The sequence below is a fragment of the Zalophus californianus genome, chromosome 1 (genome assembly GCF_009762305.2).
Source record: "Zalophus californianus isolate mZalCal1 chromosome 1, mZalCal1.pri.v2, whole genome shotgun sequence".
Classification (NCBI taxonomy): Eukaryota; Metazoa; Chordata; class Mammalia; order Carnivora; family Otariidae; genus Zalophus; species Zalophus californianus.
The window spans coordinates 214303595-214319260 of record NC_045595.1 but is presented as its reverse complement, the minus strand read 5'-3'; the positions used below and the strand labels follow the sequence as shown (position 1 = coordinate 214319260).

Genomic DNA, 15666 nt, shown 5'->3' with positions numbered 1-15666 from the left:
TGTCCTGAGCGCCCCCGGGGTCCCTTGGGGCCCCGAGCGCCCCCCCTCCCGTGCGCACCTCCGGGCCTCCCGGTGCCCTGAGCGCCCCCGCTGTCGGGCCCGCCGCAAGCGCGGACCCGCCCCGTGACGCATTTCCAACCACCAGGAACCTCGGGCCCGGTCGAGCGCGCGCCCGCCACCTAGGGCGCGCGCCTCGTGCACGCGCGCCCGCCACGTGACCTCACGGCAGCCAACCGGCGCGCAGGGATTTGGGGGGCAAAGCGCGGCCCCGCGAGCAGTTGCGGCGGGAGAGCCGCGGGCCGAGAGCGTGACTCGCCCGCTCCGGCGCTGCCTGCTTCCCAGCCGCCGCCTCCCGCCGCCGCGCGCAGCCATGTCCGAGGAGAAGCCCAAGGTAAGGGCCGGAGGGCGCGGGCTGGGGCCCCTGGGTCGGCCCCGCGCCCGCGCCGTCTCCACCGCCCCCCCGGCCCGGCCCGGCCCGGCCCGCGCCCGGAGCCCTCCGAGACCTCGGGATGCGGGGGGATAGGCGGCGTTTGCGGCGCTTCCCCGCGCCCTGGGCCTCCCGCCCCTCCCCCCGCACGCTGCTCCCCTCCCCCTCCTGCCCGGCTCCGCCCCGCGGCGCGCCCCGCCCCGGCTCCGCCCCGCCCCTGGCCCCCCCCCTCGCCCCCACCGAGGCTCCGCCCTGACGGCCCGGGTCCCGCCCCTCGGCTAAGCCCCGCCCTGCCCCTCCCCGGAGTCCCGCTGGGGCGGACCTAGGACGCAGCGGTGGGGGGCGCGCGGGTGTCTGGGGGGACGCGGCACTTGGAGGGCGCGGGCAGGGAAGCCCCTGGCCGGACCCTCCCCGCCGGGGCTCTTCCTGACGGGACCCGCTATCTCCGGGACCCCTGGCCACCTCCAGAGTCACCCGCCTCCTACCCCCACCGCGACCCTGTTCTGGGACCTCTCCCTAGCCTTGCCCTTGACCCCACCACCCCTTTCTTTCCCGGGCCACGCCTCTCCCAGACCTTTCTCGCTGATACCTTCCCCCGCTGCTGCCCCTCCCGCCACCCGCGGTCCGCGCATCCGCCTGGCGGCGTCCTCAGAGCCCCGCTCTGTCCTCGCAGGGCGCTGAGACGGGGCATAGGCTGGGGACCCGCAGGCGCGCGCCGCAAGCCCCGTCCTGCTGCGCCGCTCTCCACCGGGTCCTCCAGTATGCGCGCCCCCCATTCATTGCGTCTCCATCTCTGTCCTCCAGCGTGCGCCCCCCTTACCCCTCGCCTCCCCATCACCGTCCTCGGTGTGCGCCCCCTTACCCCTCGCCTCCCCATCACCGTCCTCGGTGTGCGCCCCCTTACCCCTCGCCTCCCCATCGCCGTCCTCGGTGTGCGCCCCCTTACCCCTCGCCTCCCCATCGCCGTCTTCGGTGTGCGCCCCCTTACCCCTCGCCTCCCCATCGCCGGCCTCGGTGTGCGCCCCCCCACCCCTCGCCTCCCCATCGCCGGCCTCGGTGTGCGCCCCCCCCACCCCTCACCTCCCCATCACCGTCCTCGGTGTGCGCCCCGTTACCCCTCGCCTCCCCATCGCCGGCCTCGGTGTGCGCCCCCCCTACCCCTCGCCTCCCCATCGCCGGCCTCGGTGTGCGCCCCCCTTACCCATCGCCTCCCCATCTCTGTCCTCGGTGTGCGCCCCCCTTACCCCTCGCCTCCCCATCGCCGGCCTCGGTGTGCGCCCCCCTTACCCCTCGCCTCCCCATCGCCGGCCTCGGTGTGCGCCCCCCCCCCCTTACCCATCGCCTCCCACACTGAGGCTGGAGCCCGGTGCGCCCTCAGCAAGCGCAGAAGGCAGAGCTGGGGCTGGCTGGACCCTCATGGAGCCCAGGGCACGGAGCCCCCAGTCAGGCCCCCTGTGGAAGCTTGTACTTTGCTTGCTGTGATTTCAGGACAGGCCTCCCTCCAGAGCGGCCTCCTCATGGCAGACGTAGTTGGAGCTGTCTGCTTTTACCGGCCCAGCCTTAGGCCACGTCCTCAGCTCAGGTGGATGGCTCGTCCTGGCTAAGTATACTTGCCTTCGGGGTTTTCTCCGTGGCTTCCTTTCAGTGAAGTTTCAGTACGGTGAAATGGGAGCAGCACTCCTGAACTCAGGGTCCCCCAGCTGAACGGGTATGCGGTCAAACTCCATGTGCTTCCAGGTTCAGTTGAGTAAACCTCTTTGCACTACTTGTGAACGGAGGAGAGCCTGTGCTTCCCAAGGCTGAAGGGAGGGTAGGGGAGCCCTGCAGGCCATCGTGGTAGTGGGAAGAAAACCTTGGGCATCAGTTGGGAATGCAGTGTGTCCCTGCATTGCATAGCTGTCGCAGGGGGTGACCTTAGGGGTTTGTGGTCATTGTTTCCTTGTTTACTAGGAACTCACCAGGCGTCTGGGACAGGCCATTTGTTCTTGGCCTCCTTCCTTTAGGGAGAGTTCCCTGCCTGCGCCAGCCCCCGCCCCCTGCGTCCTCCTGACTTCTGACGCCCTCCCGCCCTGGCCTCCAGCCACTGCCCTGGGTGTCTGTTTGCTCTGCCTTCTAGTCCCCGTATCTCTCTGTCTTGACACATTCATATTTTTTTGTTAAAAAAGCAAATGCAGTTTCTGTCCACATGCACAAGAATGGAGTTGGACCCTTACCTCACATCACATACAAAAAGCTGGATCAGGGACCGAAATGTAAGACGTAAGACATTGAAGCTCTTAGGGGAGAACGAAGGACCCTGGACTTGGCAGGGATTTCTTGGATGGGACACCAGAATCCAGCACCTGGACTACTTGAGAATGAGACGTTTTGTGCATCGAGAGGCACTGTCCACAGAGTCAGAGGCCACCCACAGAGTGGGAGAAAATGTTCGCAAATCACGAGTCTGATCATGGATTAATGTCCAGAATACATAGGGTGCTCTTCAAACTCAAGAACAAAAAAGAACTTTATTCAGAAACGGACAAAGCTCTTGAACAGACATTTCTCCAGAGAAGGTGCACCAATGGCCACCAAGCCCGTGGGGTACGCTCAGTGTCACGAATAGAGAAGTACAAATCAGACCTACAACGATGGGGTTGGGTGCTCTCCAAAACCAGAAACAGACACACCGGTGAGCCTGCACATCGTTGGCGGGAATGGAAAATGGTGCAGTCACTGGAGAATGAGTATGGGTGTTCCTACAAAAATTAAAAATAGAATTACCATATGGAGCTGCAATTCTACTTCTGGGTGTTTGCCCCAAGGAACTGAAAGCAGGGTCTCCAAGAGATCTTGTTCACCCACGCTCACTGCGGAATTACTCACAACAGCTACAATACGGAAATAACCCAGGTGTCCATGGACAGATGAAGACAGAAGAACGGACATACGAAACGTGGCCCACCCATACAGTGGAAGGTGACACCTGCTCCACCGGGTTTGGACCTTGAGGACATCATGCTGAGCGAAATAAGCCAGCCCCAAAAAGGCAAACACTGTGTGATCCACTTTTTTATGAGATGCCTAGAGGAGTCAAAATCATAGAGACAGAGAATTGGGGGGGGTGGACAGAGGGGAGTCAGGGTTCAGTGGGCACAGAGTTTCAGTTCTGCAGCATGAACGGGGTTCTACAGATGAATGTGGTGAAGGTTGTAGGACATTACGTCTGTATGTAGTACCAGCCAAAAGTGGTTAGAGAGTAGATTTTATGTTATGTGTATTTTTTTAAAAAGTTTTTTTTTTATTTATGTATTTGACAGAGAGAGACACAGCGAGAGAGGGAACACAAGCAGGGGGAGCAGGAGAGGGAGAAGCAGGCTTCCCGCGGAGCAGGGAGCCCGATGCAGGGCTCGATCCCAGGACCCTGGGACCATGACCTGAGCTGAAGGCAGACGCTTAATGACTGAGCCACCCAGGTGCCCCTGTTATGTGTATTTTAACACAAAAGAAGTTGAAAAAAAATCCTATCTCTAAATGGATATAAGTGTGCTAGCCTGGATTGGATCCTGGAAGAGAAAAAGGCTGTTAGTGGAAACACTGGTGAAATGTCAGAAGAGTGTGGTGTTGGGTTGCTAGTGCGGCGGCACGTAGGCCTCTTAGGTGCACGGATGGGGTGTGGCTTGTGGCAGCTCTGGTCGGCCTGCTCCTTTTCTGTAAATGTACAGTTGTTCCAAAATAAAACCTTTATTTGAAAAAAAAAAAGCCCAACAAATGCATCCTTCGTCTCTGGGGAATGAGCGCCCCAGCTCCACCCTGGCCTCAGGTCACGGAGCACCCCGTGTGCAAGGCCCTGTTGCCCATAGCGGAGTCCATGTTCCGGAGATGGAGGGCACCAGCTGGTGTCTGCGTGTGTGCCATGACCCCGGCCACAGCGTGCCCCAGCTGGTCTGCTTTCTGCCGTGCTGCTGGAGTCCTGCCTCCGGGGCCGCTTCTCGCCCAGCTCTCCATGTCCCCAGGAGCCCAGGTGCGCAGGCAGTGCCAGGGGGAAGGGAAGCAGCTGTGGGGGTGGTACAGACGGGCTGAGCGTGGAGGTCAGCCCCGCGGGTCCCCACCCTCAGGACCCGCAGGAGGACGTGCAAACACAGTTTACGTCAGACTTTATTTTCTAAAAGGATTCGGGCCAGCTTTCTCATTTTGTTCAAAATAAAGGATTCCTGTCTTCCTAAACAGTGCCAGATAAATGAGACGGCCCTGTGCCCACAGGACCCGCTGTGGGTGTGCCTCCTGGAAACCAGCTCGGGCCAAGGAGCCCCAGGTGGCCTGCTGCTCCTGGACGTCAGCGTCTTGCTTCGATTCCAGATGTGCTTCCAGGCGCTGAGAAACCCCAATTCTGATTGCTCAGGAGCTCTGAGAGTGTCATGTAGTATGCAAAAAATGCCACTTGGGTGGGACTGCCTGAGAGGCCGCCACGGCACTCGTGTTCGTGGTCGTCAACGATGCTTGTCTCATTTTGTCTTCGCGGTCCGTGTCAGTGTGTGCACCCTGGGAGGGTGTGTTTGAAGAGTCATCTTAAAGCAAAGATAGATTTTGGTTTTCTTCTAGAGTCATTAAGCAGATTTATTCCTTTGAATTCATAATCTGAAAACCGTAGATTTGTGTCGTGTGCCGAACGGGTAGAAGTTGGAAGTGCATTCTGTGTAAAGATGCAGCAGTTGTGTCAGGGACTCTGGGCCACTGGAGAATTGTAGGAATTGGTTGGTTTTAAAGCCTTACACCCCAGCAGGTACCCACAGGCGGGCCTGTGAGAACGGTGGCCGTGGGGGGCGGGTGCTGAGACCCAGTCTTGTGTGTGCTTGCAGGAGGGCGTGAAGACGGAGAACGACCACATCAACCTGAAGGTGGCCGGGCAGGACGGCTCCGTGGTCCAGTTCAAAATCAAGAGACACACCCCGCTGAGCAAGCTGATGAAGGCGTACTGCGAGAGGCAGGTGCGTCCCACCTGCGCCCTGGCCCCCGTGCCTCTGACGATGAGCCCTGGCTCCATGACAGCAGCCGGTGCCCAGCTGCTCCGGGCTCTGCTGTCCTGGAAGTGTGTGTGTGTGTGCATGAGTGTGCGCACGAGTGCACATGCGTCTGAGTGAGTGCGCATGCATGAGTGTGCGCGCATGACTGTGTGCATGAGTGTATGTGTGGGAGTGCGTGTGCGTGAGCGTGTGCACGTGTGCGAGTGCACGAGCGTGCATGTGCGGTTGCGTGTGTCTGTGCACAGGCACGCACGCCGCTGGCTGGCTGTTTCCTTCCGCTCCTGTTGGTCTTCTGTCCGGCGGCGCGTCAGCTCTCGCGTCCACAGCCGTGTCACACTGCTTTTCCTCCGGAGTCCGGCATGTGTGGCGGCGTCCCTCGGATGCGCGGGTTACAGAGCAGTGGACACGTTCCTTCTCGCAGTGGCACGTCCGCGGGGACACGGCCGGCCGTCCTCACAGCTCGGTTGCGGAGAGTGCCTGATTTCTCCCTTCACTTACCGGCAGCGGCAGCGGCGGGCCGGATCCCCAGTGTCCTCCTGGGGACAGCCCGACCCTTCACGGTCGTTGTCGTCCGTGTCTCCCACACACGGGTGCTTTGACCCTCGCTGCCTGTGGTTCGCACTCACACGCGGGGGCCTGAGGCTCCCGGTTCCTCCGAGCGGGGGGCAGCCTGTGTCCGTGTGCCGTGCACATCGTGGCGCTTGGCTGGATCTGCTCGTGGCTCTCGTCGTGCCGGGCCTGGGGCTTCTGTGGTGACGAGAAACCCTGTAGGAAAGCTGCGTGCCTTCCTCGTGTCCCCCGTTTTCAGACCTGCGCTCAGAGGCCTTCCCTGCCCTCCTCGGCGACTGCTTCCTTTTTTACTCTTTCTCGGTAGGTGTGCTTCAGTTTGTTTTTTCATGTGTTTGGCTTTAGACGTTATTGTCCCCTGAGAAAGGTGGCCATGCCGCTGACACTGCCCTCCGCGCTCGCTCCTGCCCGCGTCCTGCCAGGAGATGGCTCGGGACGTGCTGGATTCTGCCGCGGCCGAGGCGGCGCACAGCGGACCGCCTCACGTCTGGCTCTTGTCTGCCTCGGGGTCTGGGGGTCGTGTGTGGTTTTCCGGGTGTTTGTGTGAATCCATCACCCGTGTTCTCCACCCGCCGCCCGGGGGGCACGTTCCTGCGGTCCCAGCTGCCCCTCCCTTCCTGCCCCGCCGCAGGGCTGTCCTCGCAGAACCACCTCAGAATCGTTCCTTCTGGAGACTTCTTTGGCCTCCATCCTATGTATTTTCTGGATTAATCTTCCCCTGTTTCGGCAGAGCGTGTCTTCCAGCATCTTGCTCTGAAAGGGTTTATAAAATGCAGCGTCTTTGAGGTATTGCGTGTCTGATGGTGATTTACTTTTCATAAACCTTCACGCTTGACCATTTCTAAATTGAAACTCAGTTTCTTTTTTTGGATTTATCACATGGTCTTGTTCTTCTGGTTTTGGAGTGGCAGGTGCAGTTAACATTCTGATTCTCTGTCCTTTGATGTAACTTTGCTCTTCTCAGGGCTTTTGGGACCTTATTCTGTGTCCTGAAACATCACTGTCCCCACCCCCCCCCCCCCCCCCCGAGATCAAGGGTCGAGGGCTCCACCGACGGAGCACTTCCCAGGTCGAAACTTGTTTTTAGTTGAGGAAACACCGCTTACGCCCTCTCCCGTCCTGCCCCCTGTGCTTGGAACGCCCCTGCACCTTGGAGCCCCTGTTCTGGGCCTGTCCCTCGGGAGCGTCTCTGCCCACCTGACATCGGGCTTGGTTGTTGTTGCTGTTGGTTTTCTTTCTGGGAGTTCTTTCAACTTATTGGTCCCACCTTCTGTGGACACTCTTGCATCTGCCACAGTTTCCAGTTTCCAAACCTTCTTCATTCTTTCTTATTCTTTGAGGGTTCCTTTCCCCAGTAGCAACTATGTCTCGTTTTTTGCCTCCCTGAGGATTTCAGTGTCTCTCTGTGTCCTCCGGCCCCTCCCTTCCCGTGCCCACCGTTCCTTCCTCGTTGGTTGGACGGCTCGCGCATTTGAGCCTTTCTTTCCATGTCCCCAAGTCCTTGGTTAACTGCTCATATCTAAGAACGAATCCCAAAAAGCTGACGAAAAGCTGCATGCGTAGAGCCTACAAGCCACGGTGGGGTGGCCTGCCAGGCTTGGTGGTTTTCGGGGGGTGGGGCTCGCAGGTGTTGCAACCTGTGAGTCATTGAATTTCCCAAAGTGGACCTCCCAGGCTCCCGTCTGTGCCCTGGGCATGCGTCTGGACGGAGAGAGGGGGCTTGGTTGGTGGTGCTGTCACTGTCCCTGGTGTCCTGAGCCCAGGGCTCAGAGTCCACGTCTCCAGAAAGTAGATCTTTTGCCCGTGGGAGGGACAGTGCCTGGCCGCTTGGGGTTGGGGGAGGCGCCTTGAGCTGGGGGTCTGAAAGGACCTTTCTTGTGTCAGCTTCCAAGCAGGCATCCAAAATCAGCCCCCAGGCCTCTGGGGGTTCTAGGCCCTGTGGCCCCCACCCCCACCCTGACCTTGGGGTCTAGTAGCCATGGCCCAGCAGCGCCCAGCCGGCGGCGGTGTCTGCGTCTCCTCCTTCTTCCTGTTCTCTTCATCCCTGGGGTTCATGCCTTAATTTTTTGGTATCTTTTCAGGAGGGAGCAGAGATGCATGTTTTCATCCTGCCTGTTCCGTTTAAGTGAAATCAGAATCGCTTTTTAAGAGGGGATATTTGTCTTCCCCGACCATGTTCGTCCTGCCCTCGGGACACAGGAAGTCTGAACATGCTCCTTGCTGGACGGAAGACGCTCCGCTGGGCCTCCCGCGGGCCCCGTGGCCGGGGCTCCTTCCCGCTCGCACGCGGTCCTGTGACCTAGGCCTCACTGTCACCTGACGGCTTCTCCCACGGAAGTTCTTAGAGGGTGGTGGTGCCAACGGTGTGAAACTTCTGCTCGATTCTGGAGGGAAGTGGGGGAGGGGCGGGGCAGGCCCCCGGGAGCTGGAAGGTGTGAGAGCTTCTGGAAGCATCCGTGCTGGGCATCACGTGAAATGGATTGTAGGTCCGCTGGCCTGTTTTTATAATCAAGTGGATCATAAGTCTGTATGCTCAGAATTCTGATATTTTAAGATAAATGTTTTATTTTTTGGAATTAAGGTGTTATCTGGAAATATCTAATGATAACTGGTTTCTCTTTTCAGGGCTTGTCAATGAGACAGATTAGATTCAGGTTTGATGGGCAGCCAATTAACGAAACCGACACCCCCGCACAGGTATGAAAACCAGCCGCCTGCACTGAGGGGCTGCTACAGCTCGCGTCTGGTCACCGCCACGTGGGCGCCCACACAGAGTACTTGACGTTTCTTAATGGTTTTAATGAGTAGGTTATTTAATTCTTAAATTTGGAGTTCAGTTTTCCAAATGAGGCAAGTGCACTTGGTCAGACCTCATCCTCCATGCTGGGGGGTGGGGTGAAGGACCAGGTGCTGACAGTGGGTCCAGGGTCACGGGCCGGGGCCCCCCGCTCCGGCCACCTGTCCTGGCGCCTGCCCCTTGTATCTGGACACCAGATTTGCAGCTAAATTGCTGGCCTGATTCTTGTGCCCTTTCGGTATTTATACACAAGGGGTGTGGGCGGGAGGGACAGGCACACACACACACACACACACACACACACACACACACACGCGCCGTCACCCGTCACGTGGTGTTTGCTCACCGCCGCCCACCACGCACCCATCCCGTCACCTCCCTTCGCACTGCAGGGGGAGGGCGTTGGGCCCGGAAAGAGGAGGCTGAGGTCAGCGGCCATTTGTCAGCTGGGCGACCTTGTGATCGAGAGCCACTGACCCTCTTGGAGTCTCCATCTTCTCCGTAACGGGGATGCCTGTTTTCTGTCCTGCACAGCGTTGTGAGAATCCGTCAGAGTGGGTCACGCGGCAGGACCGCACAGCGAGAGACTGTGTGTGTGCGCGCGTGCGCGTGCCCGCTCTAGGAGGGCTCACACCGCTCACGCGGGGCGCCGGGCTGCAGGGGGTCCTGGGAGTTGGGAGGCTGGAGGAGCACCCTGGCTCTCCTGCCTGCCCGTCATTCTTGCTGCCGCTCAGGTGGTGTCTGAGCCTGGGAGGGGCCCTGCTGTCCCAGCCTGAGAGCATCCCTGGGAAATGTTACTGCGTCCAGCCTCGGTAGTCTCTGTCTGAATGGGCAGGGATCAGGGTAGATGTTTGTGTACCCCCTGAGCCAGGAAAAAAAATCCGGCAGCAGGAAACGTTTGCATCATCCCCACCCTGGTCTTGAAGGAGAGGGAAGGAGCCGAGTGGCAAGCCAGCAGTGCTCCCTTGCTCTAGCAGATCCTCCTTGTGTGACGTAGCTTGCTTTGGAGTCCGCGGGCATGGCCCGCGGCACTTATGATGAAGCCTGTGGTCCTACTGGGCCCCAGGAGTCCACACCGCTCATTAGATACTCCTAGGTGGAATGCGATTTTGTGTCATGTTCAGTAAAAATTTTAGACATTTATTTATTTTTTTAAGATTTTATTTATTTATTTGACAGAGAGAGACACAGCAAGAGAGGGAACACCAGCAGGGGGAGCGGGAGAGGGAGAAGCAGGCTTCCTGCGGAGCAGGGAGCCCGATGCGGGGCTCCATCCCGGGACCCGGGGATCATGACCTGAGCCGAAGGCAGACGCTCAACGACTGAGCCACCCAGGCGCCCCGGACACTTGTTTAGTTTTTAATGAGACTTAGTTTTCTTTTTAAAGATTTTATTAATTTTAAAGTAATCAGTACACGCAACGTGGGGCTTGAACTTATAACCCTGAGATCACGAGGCCCATTCTCTACTGACTGAGCCAGGCAGGCGCCCCCGGAGGCTTAGTTTTTCTATCAAAGTCCTTAGCTTTGACTCTGCTTTTGTGAGTGCTGTGAGGGGGAGCTTGGTGGATGAATAGGGCTCATTGGAAACCCACAGCTGGGCATCATTCCCTGCATGGCACACACGTGGAGAGGCCGCCGCGCACAGGTGCGGTTGGGACGGTGCTCTCCGAGGGGAGGAAGACTGTGCAGTGAACCTGCGTATCCGTTCGGGTGGGCATTTTGCATTCCCGGGATGGCGAGGAAACTAACCGCTTTCCCCTCTCTCACCGCGCCGGTCCCGGTGACCCGGTCAGCTGGAGATGGAGGACGAAGACACCATCGACGTGTTCCAGCAGCAGACGGGGGGCTCGTGGCAGAGCGGCTGTCTCTGTCCCCTCCGTGTCGTCCCTGCATCTGCTGAAGAGTGAACAAGTGACCATACCCATCACCACGGAGTCTGCGGAAACCTGGGGACAGTCACCAAAATTACTTCCCTCTCTTTGACATTTTGTGAGGGCAACTCAGAACTCTGGTCTGCAGGGGGGAGCCTGCAGCTGGAAGCGGGCCAGTCACACTTGTCTTTGTTGGGGTGAAGTGAGTTGTGAGGGGTTTCGGGTTTGTTTTTGCTTTCATTTTTGTTTTTTTCTCCCCTCTAACTTTGCCCCCAAACTTGTGGTCTGAATGTCCACTTTTAGTCTAGATGGGGATCTGACCCCAGGGGTTGATCTCCGCCCCTGCACCACTTATTCCAGTCGAGAGCTCACGGCACCACAGTGGGGGTGCTTCTGTTGGACAAGTTTTGGGGGCGGTTTGGGATGGGAGACAAACTTTTACTATTTTGTATGGCACAGGTTTTTTAAATGCTAAATATTGCATTTCAGGATATGGTAAAGTTGAAGGGAAAATACTGGAATGCTTTTTAAAAGGTGAAAAGGAAAATAAGCAGGTCCTTCAGTAACGTGGCCTTGGGCATCAGCACCCACTGCCTGGAGCCTGGGGCCGCAGAAACGGGCCTTTCCCCCTCATAGAGAAGAAAGCGGTCCCCATGCGTCTCACTTGGTCACAGTGTGGCCTCAGATCTCCTCCTCTAATTGTGGTCTCTCTATAAAAAAGCAAGATTCAGTATTGCTGAATTTGCACTTGTTTTTGTGTGAAAGGCCTGCTTCAAAGTATGTTACCCATGGAACCCATGGAAAGGTGACTCCGTGTCGCCCTCACGGATTTGGGCTGTGCTGCTTTCCAAATAGGTATGGGACTTACGCTTTAGTATATGATTTTAGTTCTGTGAGATGTTTTGGGACCTGTACCCATTAAACTGATAGTTTTCCTCCTGTCTTTGTGTATGGACCCACTGCTGCCTTGTTCTAGTCACAGAGCATGACCATGACCGTCATCTCTTGCTTGCCTGGAATCTTGCTGAAGGTGTTCGCATTTCCTTTGTGTTTTGCTGTTTGGGCATGGGTGGGATGTCTGCTGGCTCTGTTCTGCTTATTCACCGATTTGTACATTATCTGTTGTCCTTTGCTACTGTAAACAGTAAATATAGTTTGGTATTCTGTCTCTGGGCTTGTATTAAATACTGCATTTGGCCGTGGGGCCATACCGTCACAGTGCCGTATCTGTACGGACCATTCAGTGAGACCACTGACATTTTAAGGCTAGTTGGGGAAAAGTAAGTATTCACCTGATGGCTGGTCACACATGTGGGTCCTGGCTTCTCCTCTCATTGCTCATGAGCTCTCCCAGCCTTTGGCTGGGCTGAACCGGCGTCGTGACACCTTTCCTGGGTGTCATCTGTAAAGAGAGGTTAGATTTTGGAGGCAGAGGAATGTGGACATTAGTCTGGGCTTCACTAGGTTTTTGGTGTTTGAAGATAAGACTGTTTTCCTTTGTGCAGTGGATGAGGTCATCCACTTATCTGAAAACATAGTGTTGGACTCCACTTTTGTATGCTTCTACCCTAAAATATGCATACTTGGGAGGCTTGTTTGCATTGTTAAATTTCATTCAGTTCAGCAGATACTGATTGCCATGCTCAGGTACTAAAGCTGCATCCATGAACAAATGAGACAAAAACCCCTTGCCGTCGTGGAATGTGTCTTCTGGTTGTAGGAGGTAGGTAGTAACAACAATTATATGTTATGCTAGTAGATTATACAGAACGTTATAAATTCTATACAAGAGTGTAGGATGTAGGTAGATGTAAATATTGTGGAGGTGAAAACTTTTTTTTTTTTATGTTTTATTTGCTAGAGAGAGAAGGAGAACACAGGCAGGGGGAGCAGCAGAGGGAGAGGGAGAAGCAGGCTCCCCGCTGAGCAGGGGGCGGGACGCGGGGCTGGATCCCAGGGCCCTGGGATCACGACCTGAGCCGAAGGCAGACGCTTAACTGACGGGGCCAGCCAGGTTCCCCGAAACTTTGCTTTTTTAAGGTGTGTAGGTCTTTGCATGGCAGAGCCACAAAGTACTAAATGTATTTACTTTCTTTGAAGTCAGGAAGAATGGGGTTCTGAGAAGCCTAAGTAGATCACCAAATCACAGTAGGCCAATTGGAAATAGCACAACCATAATAACACTAAAAAAGGGCTATTTGTTCCAGTACACATTACACAGTTGTGGAGAAGCCAGGGAAGCAAGGAGCCTGAGCGGGTGGCCGGGGGAAGTCGTTGGTCCCCCCGAAGCAGCGCGGACGGGCGGTCTTGCGGCTCTGCTCCTCAGGCCTCGCTGGAGCTCTACTCTTCACGGGGGCTGCCTTGGGAAGCCCGACCCCGTGGGGCCACCCTGACGGGCAGCAAAGCCACCACAGTCACCAGTCGTTTTCGGACCGAAAGCCTGCCTGGAGGCGGTCAAAGGCACACAAACGCCTTCCTCATGGATCTCTGTGCTTGACTGCAGGTGGGCCTGAAAGTCGCCCTGAAAAGGCCCTGCGCTGCCGTGTAGTTGAACCTACCGGTGGGATCTCCGACTTTTACCCCCCGTCTCGCGGGGGGATACGTTTAACACGTGATACACCCTGGTGAGCTCTGCCCCGCCAGCAGTCGGCCCGCCCCGGACCCGCACCCTCCACCTGCAGCCGTCATGCCGGGTCCTGCGCCCGCCCTGCCCCCCGGGCCGCCATCCCCCGTCCCCACCCTCGGTCCGCGGCCGGCCCCCCGCCCGTCCCGCAGTCGGACCTCCCGGGGCCCTGCCTCCCGGGGCCCTGCCACCCGGGGCCCTGCCTCCCGGGGCCCTGCCACCCGGGGCCCTGCCACCCGGGGCCCTGCCTCCCGGGGCCCTGCCACCCGGGGCCCTGCCACCCGGGGCCCTGCCACCCGGGGCCCTGCCTCCCGGGGCCCTGCCACCCGGGGCCCTGCCTCCCGGGGCCCTGCCTCCCGGGGCCCTGCCACCCGGGGCCCTGCCTCCCGGGGCCCTGCCACCCGGGGCCCTGCCTCCCGGGGCCCTGCCACCCGGGGCCCTGCCTCCCGGGGCCCTGCCAGTGTGACGTAACAGGCGGCTCATACGCACTCCTCGCCGGGCGCCCGCGGCTCGGGATTCTCTGGACGACCCGGGGCCCTGCAGAAATTTGCGCCGCCGTGGGCGGCGTTGACGCACAGGGTGGCTGCGGCCCTGGCGGAGGCTGAGCGCCCGGGCACACCCTGCGGCCGGGAAAGCCCGGCCGCCGCACCTGCGCCTCGCCTCCGGGCGACCGCCCCACCGCGCAGGCGCGCCCCGCGCCCCGGAAGGGTTTCCGTGCCCCGGCGGCGACCCGGAAGCAGCCCTGCGGCGGGCGGGCGGGACCTGCGCTTAGGAGGCGAGGCCGGACGGCACAGCTGTTGCCGGGACGATGGCTGGGACGGCGCTGAAGAGGCTGATGGCCGAGTACAAACGTGAGTGCGGGCCCCGCGCGCCTCCTCCCGCCGTGGTCCCCGTGTCCCGCACCCCGCGCCCCCTCCTCCGGCCCTGACCCCGCGCCCCTTCCTTCCGCCCTAACCCCTGACCCTGCGTCTCTCGGCCCCCGACCCCCTCCTCCCGCCCTCACCCCGGCCCCGCGCCCGCGCCTCCAGCCCTAGTCTCCGACTGTGGCCCGCGGGCTGGGCGCGGCCCGAGTGGGTGGCGACGTGGAAGGTGTGACTCCTAAACCACTGAGTCATGCCCGCCTGTGGGCGACTAGGAGCGGGGAGCTTCGTTCCGGTAAATCGTGGGCCGTCGCGGGGTGTCCGGGCCCGTCCCCTGCGGGGCGCGCCACCTGCTCCTGCACGTGTGTCAACGCGCTCGCACCGAGCGCTCTTGGAAGAGTCGGTGTTCGGGAGCGCTGCCTGGGTGTGTGTCGGTCCCCGGCTCCCGCCAGTCGGGGCGGTGCACACACGCCGTGCGGGGGAGCGTGCGGGGGAGCGGGGAAAACCGACGTGGCCCGCGGGGAAGTTCAAACCAAAACTGCCGGCGGAGGAAGCGCCTTGTGATGCGCTTGACGTGAAAGGTCAGACTGTGGCTTTGTCTTTACCGAGGGCACAGGTTTTGAGTGGTGCCCCCCGTCGTTCTTCCAGGGTGGTGTTCAGAAAACCTCCTCAGGGCTTTCGGAGCCACGAAATGTTGTAGTATCTGGGGAGAGCAACGCGGGAAGCGAGAACCTAGGAACATTCCGTGTCCTGCCTTTTTCCAGCGGAGTGCTCTCTCGGAAGGTTGCCAGGAGCAGTCATGGCCGAGATGGGTGTGTTGAACGTGTTCTGAGCTGCTGGTGGGGAGAGCCGGGCTTCCGCGGCCATGGTCAGGGTTCAGCCGCCTCTGCTTAGTAGCTCTTTGCTCACCGTGGCCTTGACCTCCGCACTTTGCTTCTCTGGGAAGAGTCATGCTTCTCAGGACACCTGTCAGGTAGCTCTCGGTTCTTTAGGCTGTTACTGTTACGATGACACGGAGGATACTTTCAGAAGAAGGTCGGAAATAAACCATAGTAATTGGTAAATACGCACGGAGCTCCGTCTCCTAACCAGCTGCCGCTGCACAGGGAGTCTGTGTTTGACACGAGCAGACCAGGGTGGTGCGGACGTGGGCTCCTTCGAATAAATGTGTACATACTGCTCTCGGCCAGTGTCCTCTGCTTGTAGGAGCGTATTTGGGAGGCAGAGTGTGAACGGAGGGTTGAGTGGGAGTGTGGGACACTGCTGCCTCTTCCTCTTCAAGGGAAACCTGGCTGGGGGCGGTCTGTGCGGGGACACCTGCCGTTCCTGCCATGCTGGTCAGCTCTAGACTGCAAGCAAGTATGACTGTCCTCTCTGTAGGGAAGGGATCGATTCAGCCTGCAAGGGGAATTAGGTTCAGGCTGCTGCTTCGATCCAGTCTCTGCATTGTCGAACTTGTATTTCCTGAGGATGTTTGCATTAGCAAAGATTATTTTTGCTTTTACTGTGTTTACAA

The 15666-nt window shown here is 58.8% G+C and overlaps 2 protein-coding genes and 1 long non-coding RNA gene across 6 annotated transcripts in view; 2 read left to right on the top strand and 1 right to left on the bottom strand.

The window, feature by feature from the left end:
• Positions 1 to 239: 239 nt before the first annotated feature.
• On the top strand, positions 240 to 11840 carry SUMO3 (small ubiquitin like modifier 3). Its single transcript, XM_027582869.2, has 4 exons — positions 240 to 391; positions 5266 to 5394; positions 8623 to 8694; positions 10590 to 11840. Exons 1-4 carry the CDS (start codon positions 371 to 373, stop codon positions 10701 to 10703), a joined length of 336 nt encoding a protein of 111 aa, XP_027438670.2. The 5' UTR covers positions 240 to 370; the 3' UTR covers positions 10704 to 11840.
• LOC113916471 lies at positions 10163 to 13921 on the bottom strand. Its single transcript, XR_003517953.2, has 3 exons — positions 13780 to 13921; positions 11960 to 12069; positions 10163 to 10692 (listed from the first exon to the last, which is right to left on the bottom strand). It is a non-coding gene; the product is annotated as an uncharacterized LOC113916471 (long non-coding RNA).
• A 114-nt stretch (positions 13922 to 14035) lies between these two features.
• The window catches only part of UBE2G2 (ubiquitin conjugating enzyme E2 G2), a 40596-nt gene continuing 38965 nt past the window's right edge, over positions 14036 to 15666 (top strand). For 2 of the 4 annotated variants that reach the window (XM_027582866.2, XM_027582868.2), the window contains exon 1: positions 14042 to 14141. Coding sequence is in view for 1 of the 4 variants with exons in the window: in XM_027582865.2 (XP_027438666.1) it covers positions 14099 to 14141 (43 nt within the window). In the remaining 3 variants the exon portion in view is untranslated. Of the gene's footprint in view, positions 14142 to 15666 lie in introns of all 4 variants that reach the window. The other 2 variants (XM_027582865.2, XM_027582867.1) reach the window with 2 other exon arrangements.

What these genes read in the sequence shown, in the direction of transcription:
- SUMO3 (XM_027582869.2), top strand. Translation starts at nt 371, where the DNA reads ATGTCCGAGGAGAAGCCCAAG. An exon ending in AGGCGTACTGCGAGAGGCAG is followed by an intron (nt 5,395 to 8,622) that starts GTGCGTCCCACC and finishes TTCTCTTTTCAG; the next exon opens with GGCTTGTCAATGAGACAGAT. An exon ending in AAACCGACACCCCCGCACAG is followed by an intron (nt 8,695 to 10,589) that starts GTATGAAAACCA and finishes TGACCCGGTCAG; the next exon opens with CTGGAGATGGAGGACGAAGA.